A 21824-nucleotide genomic window follows, 5' to 3' on the forward strand; every position below is an offset into this window, starting at 1 on the left:
AAACATAAATACCGTACGTGTTCATTTAGTTTCAGGAGCTTCTCATGACAACAAAATAAATGATATATCTCTCACGAATGTTATCTTGAATGTACTTTCTACAACATTGTATTTACAAGGGTTTATTAAGAACACAAAATCTGAGCATGTTTATGAATATGAGTTGTGACGAACGTGTAAGGTCACTATTTTAGGCCTGGCTGGGTTTGGTGGTTAGGGCGATCGACTCACAAATCTGCGGATCGTGGGATCGAAATCTATCGCCGAACATTCTCCCCTTTCAGCGTTATCGTGTGACTTTCAATCCACCTATTCGTTGGCAAAGAGAATACCAAGAGTTGGCGGCGGGTACTGCTTGTCGATTATCTTCTTTGTCGTTGGCGGTTCAATATTAAGGACAGAAGGAAATCGCCTTAGTAAACTTACTATAAAAAAAAACATTGTGTTTATGTCAAATACCTAACGGAAAAAGTCGTTCATAAAAGTGCCATATTTGGAATAAATTTAATGCACATTTTTATTCGACCTCAATGTTATAATTGTGCGATGATTTTTAAAGTTTGAAAGCAAAACCATGATTAAGTAGCGAAAAACGTACAGTATACACGTAAAAGATATACTCCTACATGATAATTTAAGTCTGCTGGTACTTTGGCTATAAAATGTTCTTCTTCTTTTTTTTTTTTTGCAACTAGTCATGCAGCTGATGCGTTGACTGAAGAGGAATCTAAACACCACTTGTCTGAAGAGGAATCTAAACACCTCTTGTCTGCTCCTCAGCTTGCTTTTATCTCTGTTCTCTTTGGTCAGAGATATATCCAAGAAAGTTTACGACGGAATTTAACGCATGAAAAATCTATTAATTTTGAGCTCTAACAACTTCCGTTCAATTAAATCAGAGAAAAGAGCCACCAAAACACGTTATAAGTTGCAAAATGCCTTATGAGCTTGAAATTTAATTTAAAAAAAATTATTATTTAACTTAAAAAATAAACACGTCATGCAACTAGAGCTTAAACCAATTGAAGCACGAGTGTTACATGTTGCATAAATCAAATAAAACGCCATATCTATATAAATAAATTACCCAATGCTTATCTTTAATAAACATCAATAATTTTCTCTCAAATTTTGTGGACGTTCTTTATCTAATAGTAACATTCCCTCATCTTTAGGCAAAAGTGATGATTATTTAGTTACTTAGACTTTGCAGAACTTCTAATAAACTAGTCCCCTCACTAATGTAGATCTTGTAGTTACAAAAATTAAGCTTATAAGTTTCAACAATATGGTTTTCTAAATTATTTAATATAACATAAGAAAAGTTTTATTTAAGCTGACAAACGTTAGTGTAGCGAAACATAAGTCGTTTCTTTTTTTTATTAAAGGATATTTCAACTACACTATGCCTATGTTGGTGCGATCATGTCACAAATCTATATATTTTGTAATTTGCACATCAGTGTTAGTTAAAATACGGGAGTAGTTCAGGTCATTTAACAAACTGAGCACGCATTTTAACAGTACAGTGTTTATGAGGAAATTTGGGTGAGTTTACTGATATTTTTTTTCAGAATTAGAAAGAAAATATTTTTTTATCGTATGAATAGAATAGATTTGGGCATCTTAGTTTTCATTATACTGTTCACGTAGGTATGACCATTGTTGAGGCTAGAGTACAAACTTCAGATGATAAGTTTTACTTATCACCCTAGTGGTATTGTTGCAATAAATAGGTTTATTATATTTATAACTCTGATTCAATAAGAGCAACAACCATCTCACAACTGTCTGCACACAGTGAATAAATAGTATTTTTAGATGTGGGAAATTACAGGATTCAGTATCCATACTGCTCGTAGCAGTAAAAATAAGGTTTACTATACTCCTCCTGCTGTTGTATTCCCGTCATTTCGTTTATAAGCTTCAGAAATATTCAGAAAGAAGTGGAGAAAAATTATCAACCTAATCAAACCTCTGTGGTGAGAGAAACAGATAGCTTCTTAAGGCGTTAGCGTGCATTCAGAACTAGTAAAAAGTAAAATAATGAAAGCAGCAAACTCAGTGTTATTTTACTGCAAATTTCAAAGAAGCTCCAATACATTGATATAAATTCGTACAACCGTTTACAAAAATTGTTCTCACACATAAGGAAAATAGAATTTTGTGGATGGGAACAATAAATAACAGTTGTATTTTTTTTTTTTTCTACTTTGGGTAATTGTTAATTTTTATAATGGAAAATGAATCTCGCTATACTTTTTATAATACAATATTTAAAAAACATTGTTCGCTTTCCTCTGAGAACCACGTATAATATGCTTTATTTTTGTAATTGTTTTATAGAGGCTTTGTTCTTATAGTACATTAAGAGTATTGAATCACTATGTTTAGAATGTTATTCCCAGTTACTTTATCTCTTTTCGTGTATGTATAACTAAGACTTACTATCAAGCAAATGTTGAATCACTTGATATCAACTAACAATTTAATGCTGTAATAAGGCGTAAAGGAAGGGTTCAATTGTATAACCTAACGTTCAGCGGAGCTAAGCATTTGATAAGATAGAAATGTAAGTTTTGGTTAAATCAATCAAACAGTGCTTCAGATGAGCAATCTCATTATTAAAAGATTAAGTTATATTAAAACGATTTTGGAGACTCATCATGGGATGTCGACATATCCGATCATATTCTATTTGATAACCATGCATCTTTACAATAACCCTACAGAGTAGTTTCCATAGCCAAAGGCTCCGGCGTAAGGCTATTATATTCAAATCACATTACTCCTTTCTACATGCTTTCCATAATCCATCGAATGTACAAAGACGACAGTTTCCCTGTACCCTTTTAAATAATCGTGCTGTGTAAAAATCTGTAGGCGTTGCATCTGACAACTTAGCCGATATGTTTTTACATATAATAACAGAAATACCAGTTTCATTCTCCATCTGAACGAATATGTCATAGAAGAAACTTATCTGCATGCGACTTGTGTAACATTTCCAGACAGAGATCCGTTTTGTTTATGTTGTGTACTGTTTCTTGGGACACGTAGACGGCTTTTGCCACTAACCTTTGTGTTCATGGATTCTCACCTGTACTTTGCTTACCACGGCTGCCGTACGTCTTGTTATATGTCTCTTTATAGATAGTTCTGGTTCTCGAAGTTGATCCATATTCTTTTGTTTTCCAGTGCTATTGATTATAAAGGATGTCCGTGTCTTGGAAATTCCAAATTCTCCCAAACTGAACTTATCTTTCTTACCTGAGTGTATGAATATTTTGCTTTGGAAAGGGTTGTTACACACCCTTCTTAAAATCGATCAATTTTCGATGGCATCACGTTACCTACATAACGCCAAACAATGTCAAAATCTAGTTCTGATATATGCCGTTTCACCGCGACTTTACATTGGCTGAGGATGTCATATGGCTTTGCTTATTTGCATATTCAAAACAGTTTAAATAAAACATACTCAACCCTCTGTAGTCCACTGCTGAATATAATAATGTTCCTTTATTTTGAAACGCTAGCTTAATACTGTATGATGTAAAACAAATGACGTAAGTATCCCAATAACTGGAATTTCAGAAAACTTGGAGTTTAATCATGGAAAAAAATACTTAACAAATAGTCTAAATCTCACTTTTTTCAGTTATTATTAATCAATTAAGATTTAATAATAATATTTTTGATTATGTAACTGTGAATTTTTTGAATCTTACATTAGCTTGCTAAAACTTTACTCAACCTTCAAGTGTTATTGTTAAAAAAACGATACAGAACATTTTATACATAAAATAAAACAACAACTACTTTTGAGATATTTACTTTATCACACTCATTTATTTCAGATTTCCATTCAGAAACGTGTTCGTATAACACATGTATTTCCCACTCCACAGTAAAATAAAATAGTTTCATTGATAGTTGTATAGAAAGGAAAGACAAATGAAGCAATGTATGTTTTGTGGTGTATTTCAAGGAATGTCAATATTCCTTTGCCTGATTTTGTATATACATACTCCAACAGATTCTAATATACATATATGTATGTATACTCCAACAGATTAATTGTGAGTTTGTATTATCAATAGATATACTCTGAAATTAACATTGCAAACCACAATTTTAAATTAGTTTAAACTTTACCACTTATTTAGAGTTATAATTAAACAATGAGTTTTGCACTGCTATTACAAAAATTTATTAATATTTATATCTTTCATAATTAAACTTCATATTCAATAATTGCATTATGCGTATTATATAACGCATTTGCAAATTATGAACTAAGACTTAATTTGACACAGTTAATTATATAATGTTATTGTTAGGTACTACTACTAATAACCTACAGTGAAATGGAATAGAATATCGAATTTAATTTTACTCAGAGCTACAAAGAGACTTTAAACTGAATTCAGTTAGTTTAGGTAAAATGAAGTTGTTTTCTTGGGCATTTCACAACAAGAGAACGGGAAATTCAACACCAATCGGTTTTCGAAACCACTTTTGGTTCCAAATACAATTAAAACGTGTAATATATCAATAAAATTCTAATGATAACACTTCCATTTGGTATTGATATTACCGTCATAAGTTATACACCTATGTTTGCATTTAATAGTGTATTTCAGTAAACACGCAGTAATATTTGTGACAAATTTAATTGTTTTTTTTTTCAAATAATATGAAGAAGGTCTTCTAGAAGTAAAGAAGTTTCTAAGTCACACTAATTATATAGACATAATGAAATATTCGAATATCTGTATTGTATCTTTTATGATTAGTTGGGAATTTTTTTCTTCCGCAATAAAATGTGTAAAATGTCATCTGCTTTTATATTTTTTTCTTTTATAGATCATATGTTTGCTTGTTTGTTTTGAATTTCGCGCAAAGCTACACGAGGGCTATCTGCGCTAGCCGTCCCTAATTTAGCAGTGTAAGACTAGAGGGAAGGCAGCTAGTCATCACCACCCACCGCCAACTCTTGGGTTATTCTTTTACCAACGAATAGTGGGATTCACCGTCACAATATAACGCCCCCACAGCTGAAAGGGCGAGCATGTTTGGTGGGACGAGGATTTTAATTTTACTACCAACAAAGTAGCGAAGAAAAGTGAAGATTATGCGGATAAACAAACAATATATTTAACAGAATAACCCGAGGATTTTGCTTCATAATAGCGAGATTGAATTCAGGTGATTACAGGAGACTTAGTCTTCCCAAGTTAATAGACACGCAAAGCTTGCAAATATTTAGGTATTTGCTTCGATTAATTTCTGTTTCGACGTTCATTGTTTAGCCAAGAAATAATTGTTATTTCATCCACTTACTATATTAACAATGTTGTCTTTGTATTCCTCTTACGCTTGCTCGAGCGAAAGGATCTGTTACTGCAAACATTTATTACAGTTCCTTTAATTCCAGGCATCTTGTATTCCACATGCACGTGAAGAGTAAACAGGACTATTCGTGATCGATAGAAGACGCCGCTACGCCTTTTCCAATCTTTCCTCACTGTCCCGCCAATTGGAGATGATGTTATTGACTGCGCTTCTTATTTTTTATTAAAAACCTTCCAATGGGCGAAATTACAATGAATTTCCGAATTAAACTGAAAAAGATTAGATGTAGCGATGGTTATATTTCGGTTAAAGTGACATGTCTTTGTTAATCAGAAATGGTATATATATCATGCCAACCACTGGTATTGAAACCCGATTTTTAGTGTTATTAGCCCTCAGACCTTCCGCTGAGCTACCTAGAACAAATCCCTGGTCGCTTAAAATACCAAACATTTACATGAAAATACGAAACACCTTAAATAATGCTCTACATCTGAACATAAGAAACGGAAGGTTTTATATATGTAGTAAAACTACTATTAACAGATATTTGTAAAAAGTAATATAATTTATATATTTATCTACTTATAAGTTATTTTTAATGTTTGGTATAAAATTGATAACACTGAGTAATGTGATACATCCGTTATTTCAGTTCAAATATTTCATCCAAGATGAGAAAACACTGAAACCAGTCCAATCAAACCTTAACGGTTATCTAAAAACCAAAAACATCTTTTTATTGAACTTATATCATAGAGAGTCGATGAGTTTTAGTTCCAGTCTGTGAATTTATAAAGAACAGATATTATCAAACAAATAAGACAAAATACCTAGTACGTTGAAAGGTTGAATGTTATCATGCATAAACCAAATTTTGGAAATGAATTTTACCTTTCAAAATGTAAAACCTATACATGCATATAGAAGAGAGAATTATAATGATTTTGAAAATATCTCTTCTTGTTCTTTTGCTGTTATTCTTGTTTACAAAGTGATCGTAGGTATTTACGGTAAGATGGTAGTGATCGAATTTCAAGCACTGCCATGGTTAGCCTATACGATCACCTAAGTCTAATTAGTAATTAGCCACTAATATTTTTTCCTCTTATTCATTAATAGCTATATACTATTTACTAAGTTTCTACGTTTCGACTGCTACTCTGCTGCCGCCTTCAGAGAAGTCCTGTTATGAAATATTTCTTTGATGATGGTTGTAAAGTTGGAGTGTAATCCGCTCGTCTGGGATGGTAACTAATTAACAACTAAACTTTGTGATATATCCGCGCCAATGAGAAACGATCCTTATGATTCATGCCCTTCAATTTGTCATATCCTTCTGGAGTCTTTTGATTACCTCAACTGAATCTACTGATCACTTTGAAGTGCATCCTATTCTATACACGTTAAGGTAATCTCATAAATGAAAAGCAACTGACTGGGTCGTTTCAACCCACTTATTGAATCTATTCCACTGCATGGTCAGATATTGAAGCCTTATATGTGTAGTTTGTTCTCTTTGATCCTCTCTCTATTACCAAGATCATAAAATACATAACATTGTATTTCATATTATTTTAAGAGTAACTATCTTATCTCTACTAAAATCATAATAATGCAGTATAACTGAGAACCTGATAGACCTATGAGTAAAATGATATGAGAACCTTTGACGAATATTTGTCCATACATTACTTTACTTTAGTTTTTTAGTAGGTTTAATGGATAGATAGTCTTAAATTAAGTCAGTAGACTTCCCTACTGTATTTTTTAAGTATTTGTAAACGCTTTCTCTTTTGAATCTTATACATAAATACTGCTATCCCCATATTCCTTTTACTGCGTTTGAAGTTCACTGTTTTTGATGGACAAGTGTATAGACTGTTGAAACGAAAAATGTTCCATGTTATTAAAATGCTTTTGATTTTTTTTAGATATTCTTGAACAAAAACTTTGAAAATTTGAGCATCCTGTCTTATACTCAACGTGAAGTTTATATAATGTTTCAACTAATACATTTTATTCGTTATTTTACTAAATAAATATCGTTCATAAATAATGTTCAACAGACTGGTTTCATAATATTTAAACTAAATCAAATATAGATTGTTTTATTTTTAAGAGCAGGAAGTATTAAGGAAATCGGTAAAATCGTTTATGCACGAAGAGAATGAAACAATGAATTCTATTTATATGATAGAACTAGATACTTTTAGTAATAGAAAAAAGAAACTTGTTCTTTATGACAAGTTTCAAAGATCTGGCTAGTTTCTTTCCATGTCATAATAATCAAATTTAACATTATCTATACAGATAGTTGAGTGCGCTACAGTAAAACGATTTTGAATATACAAATCAGAAAAACATACGACACCCACAATCGATATAAAGCTGCGGTGAACTCAGATGTGTTCAGATCGGGATTTAGAATTTTCAAGACTGGAATATCCCTCGTACCTAATGACATTGGAAATATGTATCAACTTGGTACAGTAAGCCCATTCAGAATAAGACCTGCAACAAGTTGGACTGTTGTCGTGGTAATCAAAGTGCGGTATCTTCTATCAGATGAGAATCCACAAACACAAAAATGAGAGCCAAAAGTATCTTAGGCAACGGTACGTAACATAGTCTAGACGTATCTCCCTCTGGAAACGAAACAAAGAGGGTATGAATTCGCAAAGATAATGCTTACACTAATACCTCCCATTAAAGTATTACCTGGAGAATGAAACGGATATTCATGCTAGTGAATATGAAAACATTCCAATCAACTCGCCGGACAGCCGGACGAAGCGCCTATAGATATCAGTGCGATCGAGCTATTGAAATGGGTGCTAGTAAATCATCATCCTCATAAAATAGATAAATTATGAAAAGCATGCAGGAAAGAGTGGAGGTTTGGACATGAAAGTCTTTTAGCAGTGGAAACTACACTGCAGGGCTAATTGTCAAGATGTACGATCAACAGAAAAAGCATGATCGGACGTGACGACATGGACCGTAACGACGAGATGGGGCTCCAAAATCGTTTTGATATAACATACTTAGCCTCAGTATGAGAGCTTTCTTACACGTAAGCTTCCTTTCATGTAATCATGAAAAAGTATAGTTTCAATGCTCCAGTGAAAAAAGTTTTATGAAATAAGAAAACAAATATTTTACTAGTAGATATCAAAGAGTTATGAAAGCACTTAAGGTTTACATGTTTACAGCCAGCTTCAGATTTTCTGACTGTATCCTTTTTACATGTAAACAACAGTGTGTACCTTAGTCTAATGCTGCAATTTAATGAGTTCAACCATCTCTATGAATTTCAGAATATAAATCAATTTTAAGATTTATAATAAGAAAACACAGTTATACATTTTAGATACATTAATATATCGTATGCATAGACGCAAAAGTAATGATAACTTAAACAATGGTAGAGGTCTTTCATTACAGTGCAATTCAGCCTAAATTACAAGTTTAATTTAAAATAGCTTTATTTCTTTTTTTGTAGTTAAGCACAAAGCTACACAAAGGGCTGTCTGTGCTGCACCCACCACGGTATCAGACAAAACACGTTATATTTTGTACTCTGATCAAACTGATAGTTCTTTTGCCAACACTCTCAGATTAAATAGTTCTTTTTGAATGACCTATCACCAAACATGCTCGCTCGTTCAGCCGTGGGAGAGTTATAATGTGACAGTCAATCGCACTATTCGTTAGCAAAAGAGTAGACTAAGGATTGGCGGTGGATGGTATTGACTAGATGCCTTCCCTCTATTTTATCACTTCAAATTTAGTGACAGCTAACCCAGATAAACTTCGAGTACCTTTGCGCGAAATTAAACAAACAAATAGTCTTTTCGAATAAAACGAATGATTCGTGACAAACTGAATTTAAATCTTTATGGTCGACTACATACTTTGAATTGTCAAAACACATTATTATTATTATAATTCTAGATATGAAAAAATACCTCCAAAATAATTCTGTAAGAAAATCACAATAATTATTGAAATGTTGAATTAATTTTACATTTACATCTTGTCATTGCTGTAAAGCTACAATATTAATTACTGCGTCGTAACTTTTTAATCTTAAAATGTGCTGTTCTAATTAAAATCCTAACGATGACCAGAAAATCATGTGTAGATTAGTCAGCATGCTCATTTGTTAAAATATGGCATCTTAATTATCTTTATAATTCATTAAAATATTTTTAAATGTATTTACGTCATCTCATAATAATCATAAACATCTTGCAACATCCGCCATGTTCTTTTTGTATTTATGGCCAAGACTAAGTAATTAACTTCGTCTGTTATATATTTAAAATGACATTACATAAAAAAATAATTGATGCAAGCTTTTCTACAAAATTGTTTACAACGATTTCATAAATTTTAGAGCAAATAATCATATATTTTGTTTCTCACGTTAAACATTTTAGTTTTTAGAATTCAGGAAGAAAACTTTTTAGTCTATGTTGTTTCGTTGCATTAAAATAGACAGGAAATATTCATTGTTTTTATGATTCGTTTATTTAGTAACACAATTTTATGAACGGGAAAAACACAATCGATTTCTTTACTTTTGAAACAAAATTTAGGTTTTTCTCTTTGTGATCTTCGAAGTTTAGAACATTAAAACTGACGCCATGGAACACGTACGTAATGGGATTAGATTTTACCTTCATGTACATCAACACGAACTTCATAAACCAAGACAAGTAAATGATTTATGTATTTATACTACTGACTGCTGAGTGTCGTGTTACTAAAACACTGATTTCTCACTACTGATTGTTACTGAACAACCGAATTAATGTTACTTATAGTTTTATGAATGTTATATTATTCTTAGTGTCATATTATCTAAATTTAATGGCTGAAATAGCATGGCCAATTTGTGTCTTGTTACAGAATGACTGAAATATTATTACCAATTTGTGCCATATTATTGAATAACTGGAATATTATCACCCACATTTGCCATATTATTGAATAACTGAAATGTTATTACCCATTTGGGCTATGTCATTGAATGACTGAAATATTATTACCCATTTGCACCTTGTTACTGAATGACTGAAAATAAAACAGTTATTACCTTGTATCACTTACCTAAGTGGTCTGAATATGTACTTTAATAATCTGTTTGAATTTATATTATATAGTTTTATTAATTTACTAGGCTTCTTCTAGTTACTGAATGTTTCTACTTCTTTCTTTCCCCTTCATCAAAGGGTAATGTTCAAACAGTAATTACTTGATTTCTATGTTTAGTTGCTAGGGAACCTGTGAAACTGCCTGTGATGGTTTACATTCATGGTGAATCTTACTTCTGGAACTCCGGGAATCCTTACGATGGAAGTGTCCTCGCTAGTTATGGCAACGTTGTTGTTGTTACCATCAACTTCAGACTGGGTGTATTAGGTGAGTAGAAACGTTGTTGCTGTTACCGATAGCTTTCTATTACCGAAAATATCAGACTAGATGTGTTAGGTGAGTATGGAAACATTGTTGTTGTTTTCAACGTTTGTTACCGTCAACTTCAGACTAGTTTGGTTAGGTGAGTATTGAAACATTGTTGTTGTTGCTGACAACTTCAGACTAGATGTGTTACGTGAGTATGACAGCTTTGTTGCTGTTACCAACAACTTCAGACTTTGTGTGTTAGATGTGGCTTTCGAACATTACAAATTTTACAAAAACTAATTTAAATTTCAAAACGTGAAGGATATGAAACAAAATATTATTTTTTAGGTTTCTATATACACATTTGTATAACTAAAACATCATAAATTACTACATTAATACCATAGAATTCCACTGATATATAATACTAAAATTTGAATAATAATCTACAGTTTGATACCAAAGTTATTGACATAAATTCATGAAATAGCTGTTCAATAAAGTTTTGAGTGCAAGTCAACAAACGAGATCGCATGACCTTTCACCCATGACCCGTCTCGAAAGGGTTACACCACCATTCCAAGTTTGCCCCTGAAGAAGAAAGGTCCATCTTTCGAAAGCGCTCGTGTTATAGAGCTTTTATTATCTTGTATCAAGATTTCTATAACCTCCAAGTTTTTCTGACATCATGAAGATAATTATCACTGATATTGGAATTCTGATGAAGAAACAACTGATAAAATCAGTCTCATGCTTAAGACATCAAACATTCTGAAGATAACTTATCAGAAACAGATTATTTTTATTTACAATTATACTTTAATTAATTTATTTTGTTTTTGTTTTGGCGTATTTAGTATTGTTTTATAATTGTTACAATGTACCACTGTAGGGTTATCAATCGACTTAAAAATCAAATAAGAGTTTCTCAAAACAGTCAACTTTTAAATAATCCTTATTTTTATTGAGCAGAAAATAAAAAATACCAAGGCATCTTAAGCTTGATGCAACATCTGATACCCATCAAAATAAGTATCTCAGAGGTATTTATATAAAAGTTTATCCAGCTTGTTACATTTTGATTTCATAAAGTAGCTTTTAAAATAAGCTATTGTTTGTCAGAATCCTTCATACAAACCCACGAGCAGTGAATGGGAAAAACGTGTTCCTTGTTGTTTATCTATGAAATTCATTCATTCAGGTTGCACAGTTAAGAAACATTATTTGGAGCAAGTAGCGCAATTCTTGCATAACATTAACTATCCATCACAAAACTATTTTTGTAACAAAATCAGTGTCTTTGAAAAATACAGTTGTTGATGAAATATTTTACTACATAAAATTAAATTTCTGAATCGTAAGTGTAAAATATTCTACTTTACGTATTCATTGTTCATCTGCTTAATATCATCAGTGATAACTAACAAAATGAACTTTACAAAAACACAATAGATTTAGGATTAAATCTTGAAACCCAAGTTCTTTCGAACTACGTTTTTTTTATTAATGCGTTAACACAAATGAGCTTGTAGGCCGTGATTTTGATACTTATTTAAGTTATTTAGACTTCTAAACAAGAAAAATCCCTTCACAATTACAGATTCATTATCACTGCCAGAACAATCAGTAGTAATTATTTGTATGTTCTAATCGCAAAAGATCTCAAATATTTCAAAAAGAATGCTTAAGTAGATACTATCAAGTTATAAAAATGAGAGATTCGGCACTAATACATACAATATCGGTGATAAAACAGAAAAATAAAGATTTATGACTACAGTAATTGAAGTATTTTACTTAAGTAGGTCTAAATTAAACATCAGATTACGTAATGTTAAAAACATTGTCAGTAATTTTTTGTTAATGAATACAGATATATTATGAAAAATCTCATCACAAGGCTTATTTACTTTCACCCTTAATAATTTTTTACAACAAATTTATATTTATTGTATTTACTTAACAACATATCAATACACTTCGGTTCATATGCCATTCAACAGATCCAAAATTCACGATTTAAACTTATTTATGGCTATAAAACTTCATACTTAACATAGTTCACAAATAATAGTTTTAACAAAATAGAATAGAAATTTCATTCTGAACGGAAAATGGGCTAAATGGTCGGACCAAAGACCTCTAGGGTTCAACTTTAGCAGTCACTAATTTTAAACAACTGACCAAAAGGAAGACAGATAGCCAACAACAGAGCTTTGTTCGGCTCTTCGAACCGAATAAAGAGATTGGGTCACATTATAAAAAGCCCATAGCTTAATGCGCGGAACATGTTCAGCTGTATCATATGTCGAACTTTGAACCTTTCAATCCGCATCCCTACACATTAATCACTAAGCCATGTCTGGCCCAACTATAATAAAGCTTACTAGTTTGTCGGTACATTACCTTCATAATCAATATAACTAAATATTTTATATGTATTTTCTTTACGAGGCAAATTTTAATTTAGAATTTTGTACTCGATATGAAATTTGAATGTGATCGCATATTTAATTCAGTTGAAGCAGTGAAATTGGTATGAATGAAAAATAATGATGTTTCTATTCTAACTATTTACAAGTATGAAGAGATGTACTATTCTTAACCACTTCTAATCTTCTATGTAACGATGTCAACTTAAACGAAATTATGCCAACGTAATTTATGCTGGACTCAAATAATTGCTGTTTCGAGTAACACCAGGCCTCGAAAACATAGAAGCTTTATTAATTAACAAAACGTTCACTTTACGAAAATCTAATTGAGAAATCCCAATTGCTCTAAAAGAATCTATTCGAAACAGTAATTTTGACTTATTATATCCTGCGAAATTCAACATTCCTGAGGTAATGAGTTTTAAAGACACATTATAACATCCTTGATGACTATTTTATAAATGTAAACTTTTCGCGTCCTTTAACTTTTGAGTAGAATTGGAAAATATTTGTAGATGGAAGGAATAAAGGGTTAATGGTCTGAGGTTTGAAATATATGATATTTGTTTTATAGGACTTATCCCCCTACCTCTACCAAATAACACTTTACTAACAAATAATGCAGAATAATGTCGCTAATATATTTTACTGGATACAACTAACTACGAAAATTAACTATATAAGTTCAAATTATAAAATCCAATTAATGTGAAATTAAATAACACGAATTTCATAATAGTAATTTTTTTTACATCAAATAGCTTATAGTAATAGTTACAGCTGTTGTTATGTCAATACCGAGATACAAACTGTTTGATATAATCGATATGTAAATTGTGAATTATACCATAAAGTATATACAAAAAAATGGCACATTTTTTTTAAACAAACGTTATTAATTAACACCAAAACTCCATAAAATCATTTGAAGTAGAAATAAATACAGCACAGTAGTAATCCTATGGATACATAGACACATACAATAAATCATCACAAGAAATGATGCATACATAAACTCTAAATATCACACTTTCAATTTGTGAATTCCAAAATATACCATTAAAATGTTCTACCAAAATATGTAGCTATATATTTACAGTGGTATAAAACTAACGTGCTGTTTTTCACATTTATTCATTTTGAAATAGTTAGATGTATACCATATTCAAGGCTTTTCAATAATTTATCTGTCACGTACGTTTTTCCACAATATATTTCCGAACACTTATTCATTTCTACTTATGCTTTTAAACATACTTTTCTAGTGTCTGTGTTCAAATCACAGATTTTTTGAAACTATTTACTTTAAGTATCGTTACATAACTTTCTGACAATAAAAACCCTGTTCAAATTATGTTTTCCTTTGTCTTTTCTTTGTGAAATTTTTTCGTTTGCACCTCCTTTTTTTCTTCGCATGTTTTAGCAGTATCACGTGATATTTTGAGTAGCAACGTTTAAACTACGAACTTATTCAAAGCTAAATATTGACTGCTAAAAATGTACTGTGTTTATTGTAACTCTCCTCTTCTTGTTCCCCCGATGAGTCAGGGGTAAGTTTACGGACTTACAATGCTAAAATCTCGAGTTCGGCTCCCCGCTGTAAGCAGAACGCTGATAGATCATTGAATGGCTTTCCGCTGTGAATAATAACAACAACATCTCTTAATTATATATGACAGGATAATTAGGCGCAGAATGATCCACTTCCTCGTTTAATTGTCTCAGTATACATATATGGAGTGGGGATTACAGACATATATTAATTTGTCGTTAGGTTTCTTCCCGGCGACGGAAGGCTCCGCCAGAGGAAACTACGGCCTCATGGACCAAGTAGCAGCTCTACATTGGATACAAGAGAACATACATGAATTTGGTGGAGATTCTCATAATGTAACGATATTCGGTCATGGCCACGGAGCCGCCTGTGCAAATATCCTTATGATAACTCCCATGGCTAAAGGTATTGGTTTCTTTTTCATATACTTCATTTACTATTTTCTAGGAAAAGCTATGGTAGACTGCAATTTAGAATCGTGTTTATGTATGAATCTAAGCAAGATGAGACTCCTCACGTTCACACTTTTGGTTAATAAATACTATCTAAGGTTTTATTTATTGTTGTGCATATTGCTGCCCAACTTATTACAACTAACACTTAAATGATTTGTTTACTTTTTTCATATAAAATTTTGCACAGTTACCAAAACGTTTTGCTTAGGGTTCTAAAGCGTTTTATTTAGAACAATTTAAGAATGTTTCCTTTCTTTCCATTTTGCTTAGCACCCGTCATAAGCATACAATTATTTCTAGCAAGAAGGTTTTCGCCTTCAATATGCCTTAAAAAAGTGGTATATAAATAAATCATAAAATTTCTATACGATGATCATTCAGTAAGGTTATAAATATGAAAGAGAGCTACGAGTGATCAAGGTTCTATAGAAATCTTCCTAATCATAAGGAGTGAAGTCTCTCCTTTTCTTATTCTGAGGATAATAATCCAATAGATGTCCACATCAAGTGATGAAACACCACATCTTATCTCAGCTTCATATATCTGTCAGAAATAGCCTAGTAGCTGTGTAACCATAGCAACAGTCTAAAGTAAACCTATAAGCCTGCATTCTAAACCAATCAATACTAAGTCATTTGCTCTCAGAGGTTAAGCTAAATATAATTGTTAGTATTGATATCGATTTTTACAAAGAATATATTTTTCAAGTTCAGTATTATCCTTTATTTTCACTATATTTCTCACAAAAAGTATTTTGTGCATTATGAGAGACCTATGCTGTGTTTTCTTCATTGTAAGCTTATGTATGACACATACTTTGCAAGTTGTTACATCTTTTGAAATATCTTAACAAACAGAAAATACTTGTATATAACGTTTGTTCATCTTAAGATGGAGCTTCAACGAAATCTCAAGACTTGTGCTTTATAAAATTATGTGAATACAATATCGAGAAGTTTCTAGGTTACTGAACACTTCACTTGTTGCCCAACCCTGATGCCTCAGCGGTAAATATAGGGGACTTATAGCACTTCATTTGACCGCTTGTAGACATCTGTTACGAAAGAATTACCCTCGGTCAAACACACTAAAAAGGTTAATTTTCAATTCTTCCCAAGTTAACAAGTGAATTAGCATGATTTCCTAAATAAATTCCAAAGATTTTAAATAATTATTTGACCATAAATAATAGAATATGGTGTTATTCGCATCACTTCGAGATACATACAGTAATTTAACAATTTTGATAATCATCAGTTACTCAAGAGATTGTTTGTTTGTTTTGAATTTCGCGCAACGGCCCGGCATGGCCAGGTGATTAGGGCGCTCGACTCGCAATCTGCTGGTCGCGGGTTCGAATCCCCGTCACACCAAACATGCTCGGCCTTTCAGCCGTAGGGGCGTTATAATGTGACGGTCAATCCCACTATTCGTTGGTAAAAGAGTAGCCCAAGAGTTGGCGGTGGGTGGTGATGACTAGCTGCCTTCCCTCTAGTCTTATACTGCTAAATTAGGGACGGCTAGCGCAGATAGCCCTCGTGTAGCTTTGCACGAAATTCAAAACAAACGAACAAACTTATAGACCTTTGATTTTTCATGAGTTACGAAAGGTGCAAGGTTTATATAAAATATGTATATGGTTGATATAACAGTAGCAATGACAGACGTCGATGCAGAAAATGATATATTTTTTCTGTGAACTTCAAAGGTTAACAACTGCTGTTTTGTGTTCTCATTTCTAGTTAATTCAAAATTAAACACTTAAAATATAAATTTGTTCACTATTCTCATTAGTTTAAAATTTTTCAAATTTTTATGATACATGTTCTAGTCACTAGTCAATTAGACAATTTAGACTTGAGAAAGTTAGGGTACTTACTGAATTTGTTTGAGATGCCACATTGTTTCAGTTTAGTTATAAATAAATAACAAAGGTTTGTTAAATTTTAAAAACTTAAACTAGTTTTTGTTATTTATTTGGAAGTAACCTGAAACAATCTAACACAATTATCATAAATATAGTCAGTGTTCTAAATTTTGCAAGTCTAAACTGACTACTGACTAGAACATAAACTTAGAAATTTTTAATTTACCTGATCAGTTGGTTTCTCAACTCATGTTAATATTCAGCCATATTCTTAAAATAAAAGGTTTTTCCACATGATTATTTTTTGCTGTTGCAAGTGTTCTCTCCAAAAGATCGATCACATCTCTTCTGTTACAACTGATATGATCTTTCATCTTTGAATCTATCACTTAGAACATGTCACGTAAAAATTGCTTTCTGTTTAGGTGACTTTTGCAGCATCTGACTACAGCAGGGACGACAATACCATACATGAAAAACAACAAAAAACACTTGGGTTCGAGCTTAAAGTGGTACAGTAGACAGCTAAGTACATTTTGGGGACACTAAACATTTGGCATGACTGTTGCTCGTTGACATAATCTTCAGTCTTAAATTCTTAGAGTTTGTTTGTTTGTTTTTTGAATTTCGTGCAAAGCTACACGAGGGCTATCTGCGCTAAATTCTTAGAGATTGTACAATTTGACTTATTCGTGGATGCATCAGGAGTAGAGTGTGGAGGAAGAGCGTAGTTTGGATCACTTTTACCAGTTTCAATGTCATCTGAAGGGAGATCATCAGTCGTAGAGTATTTGAAATAATAATACTGTTGATGGCATCTATACCAAATACCATCATATTCAGCAAAATGTCTTCTGCCTTTCACCAACCATGATATGTACCTCTTTTCTTTGCTCTACACTTCATGTGAATTACAACATATTTGTACTCTTTCGGCATAACTGAATGGTGTCTCGCTAACAATACTTCAGCGTGAGCCTTATAAACCACCCTGCAAGCAAAGTGGCAAATATTATTGGTTCCATAATTATAAAAATGTCTCAATTCCATTGTAACCTTTAAAGTGTAATTACGACAATGGATCTGCAGAGCAAGTTGCACATCCATTAGTTCATACAAAGGGTGCACCAAAGATGAGTATATTTGTTTCAGTGGTAACCTTTGGACGATGTACTTTTGCATCACAAAATAAAATAAACACTTCCAAATGTGACAAAAGGCAGGTCTTGGCACTATAATATAATTTATAGTTTTATTACAAAGTAGCTAGTGTTATGCAAAAACAATATCACCTTATAACTTCTAATAACGATTACCAACACACCGAAGACTGAAGTTAATTAAAGATGGCGCTCACATTAAAACTGGGTACAAATTAGGTAAAATGACGAGAAACTGAGTGAAATTACGCAAGTTGTTTTACATAGGATCCGATACACATGGGAAAAAAATATTCTAGGGTTATTTACGTTAGCCAGATTCCCTAATTTTGAAGTAATAGACCAAAGTGAAAGCAGCTGGTCAACACCTTCAACTCTTGGGCTGCTCTTTACAAAGAAAAGTGATATCGATAGACACATTAGAACGCCCCCACGATTGAAAAGGCTAAAATGTTCGGTGACAGTATTTAAACCCGCGATTCAATGATTCAGAGTAAACACCCTAACCACTAGGCCATGCAAGGAGTAGATGACGATGATGTGACAATAGACAAGTTTATTTTTGTAAATATACCCTATAGTGAAACAACTTCCATAGCAAATACTTATTTGTGGTTGTTACTTGTAAAAAAATTCTCATCTTATAGACCCTTGTTCTTTTCATGAGTTACAAAAGGCGCGAATTATATTAAATATGTATATATATAAGGTTGACGTAACTCACAAGTTAATAATTTCAAAACAATATTATTTTAACTGCTTACATTGTATTCCTATAACGTGTACAAACCATGATTGCTAATTCTAAGTTATATAAAATATTTTATGAATAATATTATTTACCAATTTTTCTACAAAATGTTGTTCAAGATTTTGTTGAAAAAACAAAAACAACAACATAAAGAAGGCCATATTAATGTGTAAAAGTTGAGGCTACTTTATTAGATAGACATACATTAAAATATCCAAGACAGACTAAGCACGGATAACCCACTGTGCAGTTTTGGGCTAAAATAAATGTTAAATTATTTTTTTATAACTGATTTCACTTCATAATATAGCAGCTTCTCACAGGTTATTACTCTCATGATGACCTATAGATGGCGCTCTAGTAATAATGTACAAGGAGCTTCATCACACAGTTTCATACGTTTAGGCGTGTTAATGTAGCGTTGTTTGGTGAGTGTTGCTGTTGCTGAAGAAAAAGATAAAAGATATTTAATCTTGAAAATCTTCACCATTTCCCAGACGAATAGTGAAGATGACCACTCAAGATCCAGGTAAAAATATTATATTGAAACATATTTTGCCTTTGGTTACTGGTATCATAATTATACGTTTTTTCTTGTTTTGTGAACTGTAGTTGTACTCGTTTACAGGTTCACTGACCTAGGTAGTGGGGCTCACGGCCTTCTAACTAGTCAGATGGTATTCTTTTGTTGGCGTGGCTAGCGTTATGATTTAAGTTATGATGTCTTCGACACGGATTGCTGTATAATTTCGCCTTTAATTTTACCACTTATTCACTTTCATTAGATCTATTAATTGTAATTTGTTTTTTTTTAGATCAAGAAGGATCATAGCATTTTAACTTCAGATTTTGTGACTCATTCCATGATTTTTATCTCCTATCTGAAAATTGTTATTTACAACAAAGAAGTAGAGACCTGGGTCATATTACTTTATAATAACTTCGATAGAATAAATTACAAATATAAGAACTTTATTCATATAGTGTTTTCATAATAAAATGAACGGCTATTGTCTGCAGTTACTAGCGCACATAAATACGTTGTATATGTGTTCATTTGTTTAAACTTCTGTGATGATGACAATCTAATGTTGTCACACCGCAGGTGTTATTTTCACGCAATCATGAAAACACAAAAGTCAATATTCATTTTAGAGACAATCAAAACAGATAAAACTAATTTGTACAAGTTTATAATGGTGTTGAAATATCCAAACCTTAATTATTTTCATCGAATATTTTGATATTAGGCTTATAAATTTGTTAAGAAAATATTTGCCAATTTATGCACAGTAAATATCAATAGTCAATAAAATTATTCACTACCACTATTTTATTTTTAATATGCTTACTTAAATATTTTTATATCTTTATGTTGATTTTCCAGTTTTTTGTTAAATAATTTGATTTTTAGATTTTAGAAAAGCGTACACTTGTAAATGCAAGGCGATATAGTTTTTCATTAGAACTAAATCATCTTACAGAAACTTTGAGACAGGTTTCATATTTACATGTCTTAAAACAACTTCGCTTTCCTCATCAGGAATTTAACACTATTCTTTTTATTCCTCAGTCTAATTAATATATATATATATATATAATATGAATTATACAGCTGTTAATAACTTCATTTTGTGTAATCATTATTTAGAAAAGTTTACTGTTTCTATAATTCTAATATATTCGATGAATAGTTAGTCAATTGTCGTAAGTATATTGTAATATATGCTTGATTTTACTATATCAAAAAAGTATTTAAGATGGCTTTGATCATTTCTTTTATAAAACTAATTAAACTGAACCCATTTTCAAAGTTAAATACTTTGATTTGGGTGAAAAAAGGAGAGTAATAATTGATAAACACCGCTCTTTATTATATACTAGCTGATGGTACCCGTTAAGGAAGCAAAAACTGTATAAAGGACAATGCCAAATGAAGTTTTCCCTTCTTTATTTTCTTATTAAATCCCTAATTATCTCATTACATGCTCTGCTTTGTAATAATTAACTTCTTAAATACTTGTGCCTTTAAATCTAAAGCCATAAGTATATAAAAAGCTGAAATGTGCCCTATTTCATCATATTTTTTATTCCCCTTCTCGGGTAAAATACTTAAAATAGCTAACATACAGACACACATAATGAATTATTTTTGAAAGATTCATAAGGTTTAAATGGCTACTATTGGAAAAGTTATGTGAGTTTGAAGTCGTGAAAGAGCAAATCAAAACCGAAATTATTAACAATGATACAGTTGTGTTTTAAATCAATTACAATTTTGGTTAAAACAATCATTGAAATTAATTTAAGGCTTCGTTTCAATATACGAAATAAAGCTTTTCAATTTTGTTCGTTTTCTGTGGTAAAAAATTAGATATGAAACTGACGAGATTTATCGAAGTTATTTCGTATGTTCAGAAATTACTAACAAAATTGAATAACATAAGTGTAGGCAACTACTAAAATGCTTTGTTGCTAATAAATGGTTACTTTTTATAGCCAGATTTAATTATATTGTGGGTACAGTTTGAGTATCAATTGAATATTTAGAGAGAAAGTAAGGAAAAAAGTTGTAAAAAGTGAGAAACTTTGCAACCTGAGCTAGAGAATAAATGAGGTAACCGCAAAAACTACGAAATGCTCAAAATTACATGTCAAATTTACATTCACTTTGTTGTCTCAATGTATTTAGTGCAAATAAGTGATTAGCATTCTGTTTGTGCACATCAGGGAGAAAAATTAGTTTCTAAATGTGGAGGTAAATATATCATATTTAATATAATTTAAGTTGGTATACTTTGGTGACAGATTTTCTTGTAGGCAGATTTTG

At 31.7% G+C, this 21824-nt stretch overlaps 1 protein-coding gene across 2 annotated transcripts in view; it reads left to right on the plus strand.

Moving 5' to 3' along the window:
- Positions 1-21824, plus strand: part of LOC106464332 (neuroligin-4, X-linked-like) — a 153780-nt gene that overhangs the window by 68298 nt on the left and 63658 nt on the right. For both annotated transcript variants that reach the window (XM_022392567.1, XM_013924465.2), the window contains exons 2-3: positions 10639-10788; positions 14980-15165. In XM_022392567.1, the coding sequence (XP_022248275.1) occupies positions 10639-10788; positions 14980-15165 (336 nt within the window). The remainder of the gene's footprint in view (positions 1-10638; positions 10789-14979; positions 15166-21824) is intronic.

The sequence above is a fragment of the Limulus polyphemus genome, unplaced genomic scaffold (genome assembly GCF_000517525.1).
Source record: "Limulus polyphemus unplaced genomic scaffold, Limulus_polyphemus-2.1.2 Scaffold59, whole genome shotgun sequence".
NCBI lineage: Eukaryota > Metazoa > Arthropoda > Merostomata > Xiphosura > Limulidae > Limulus > Limulus polyphemus.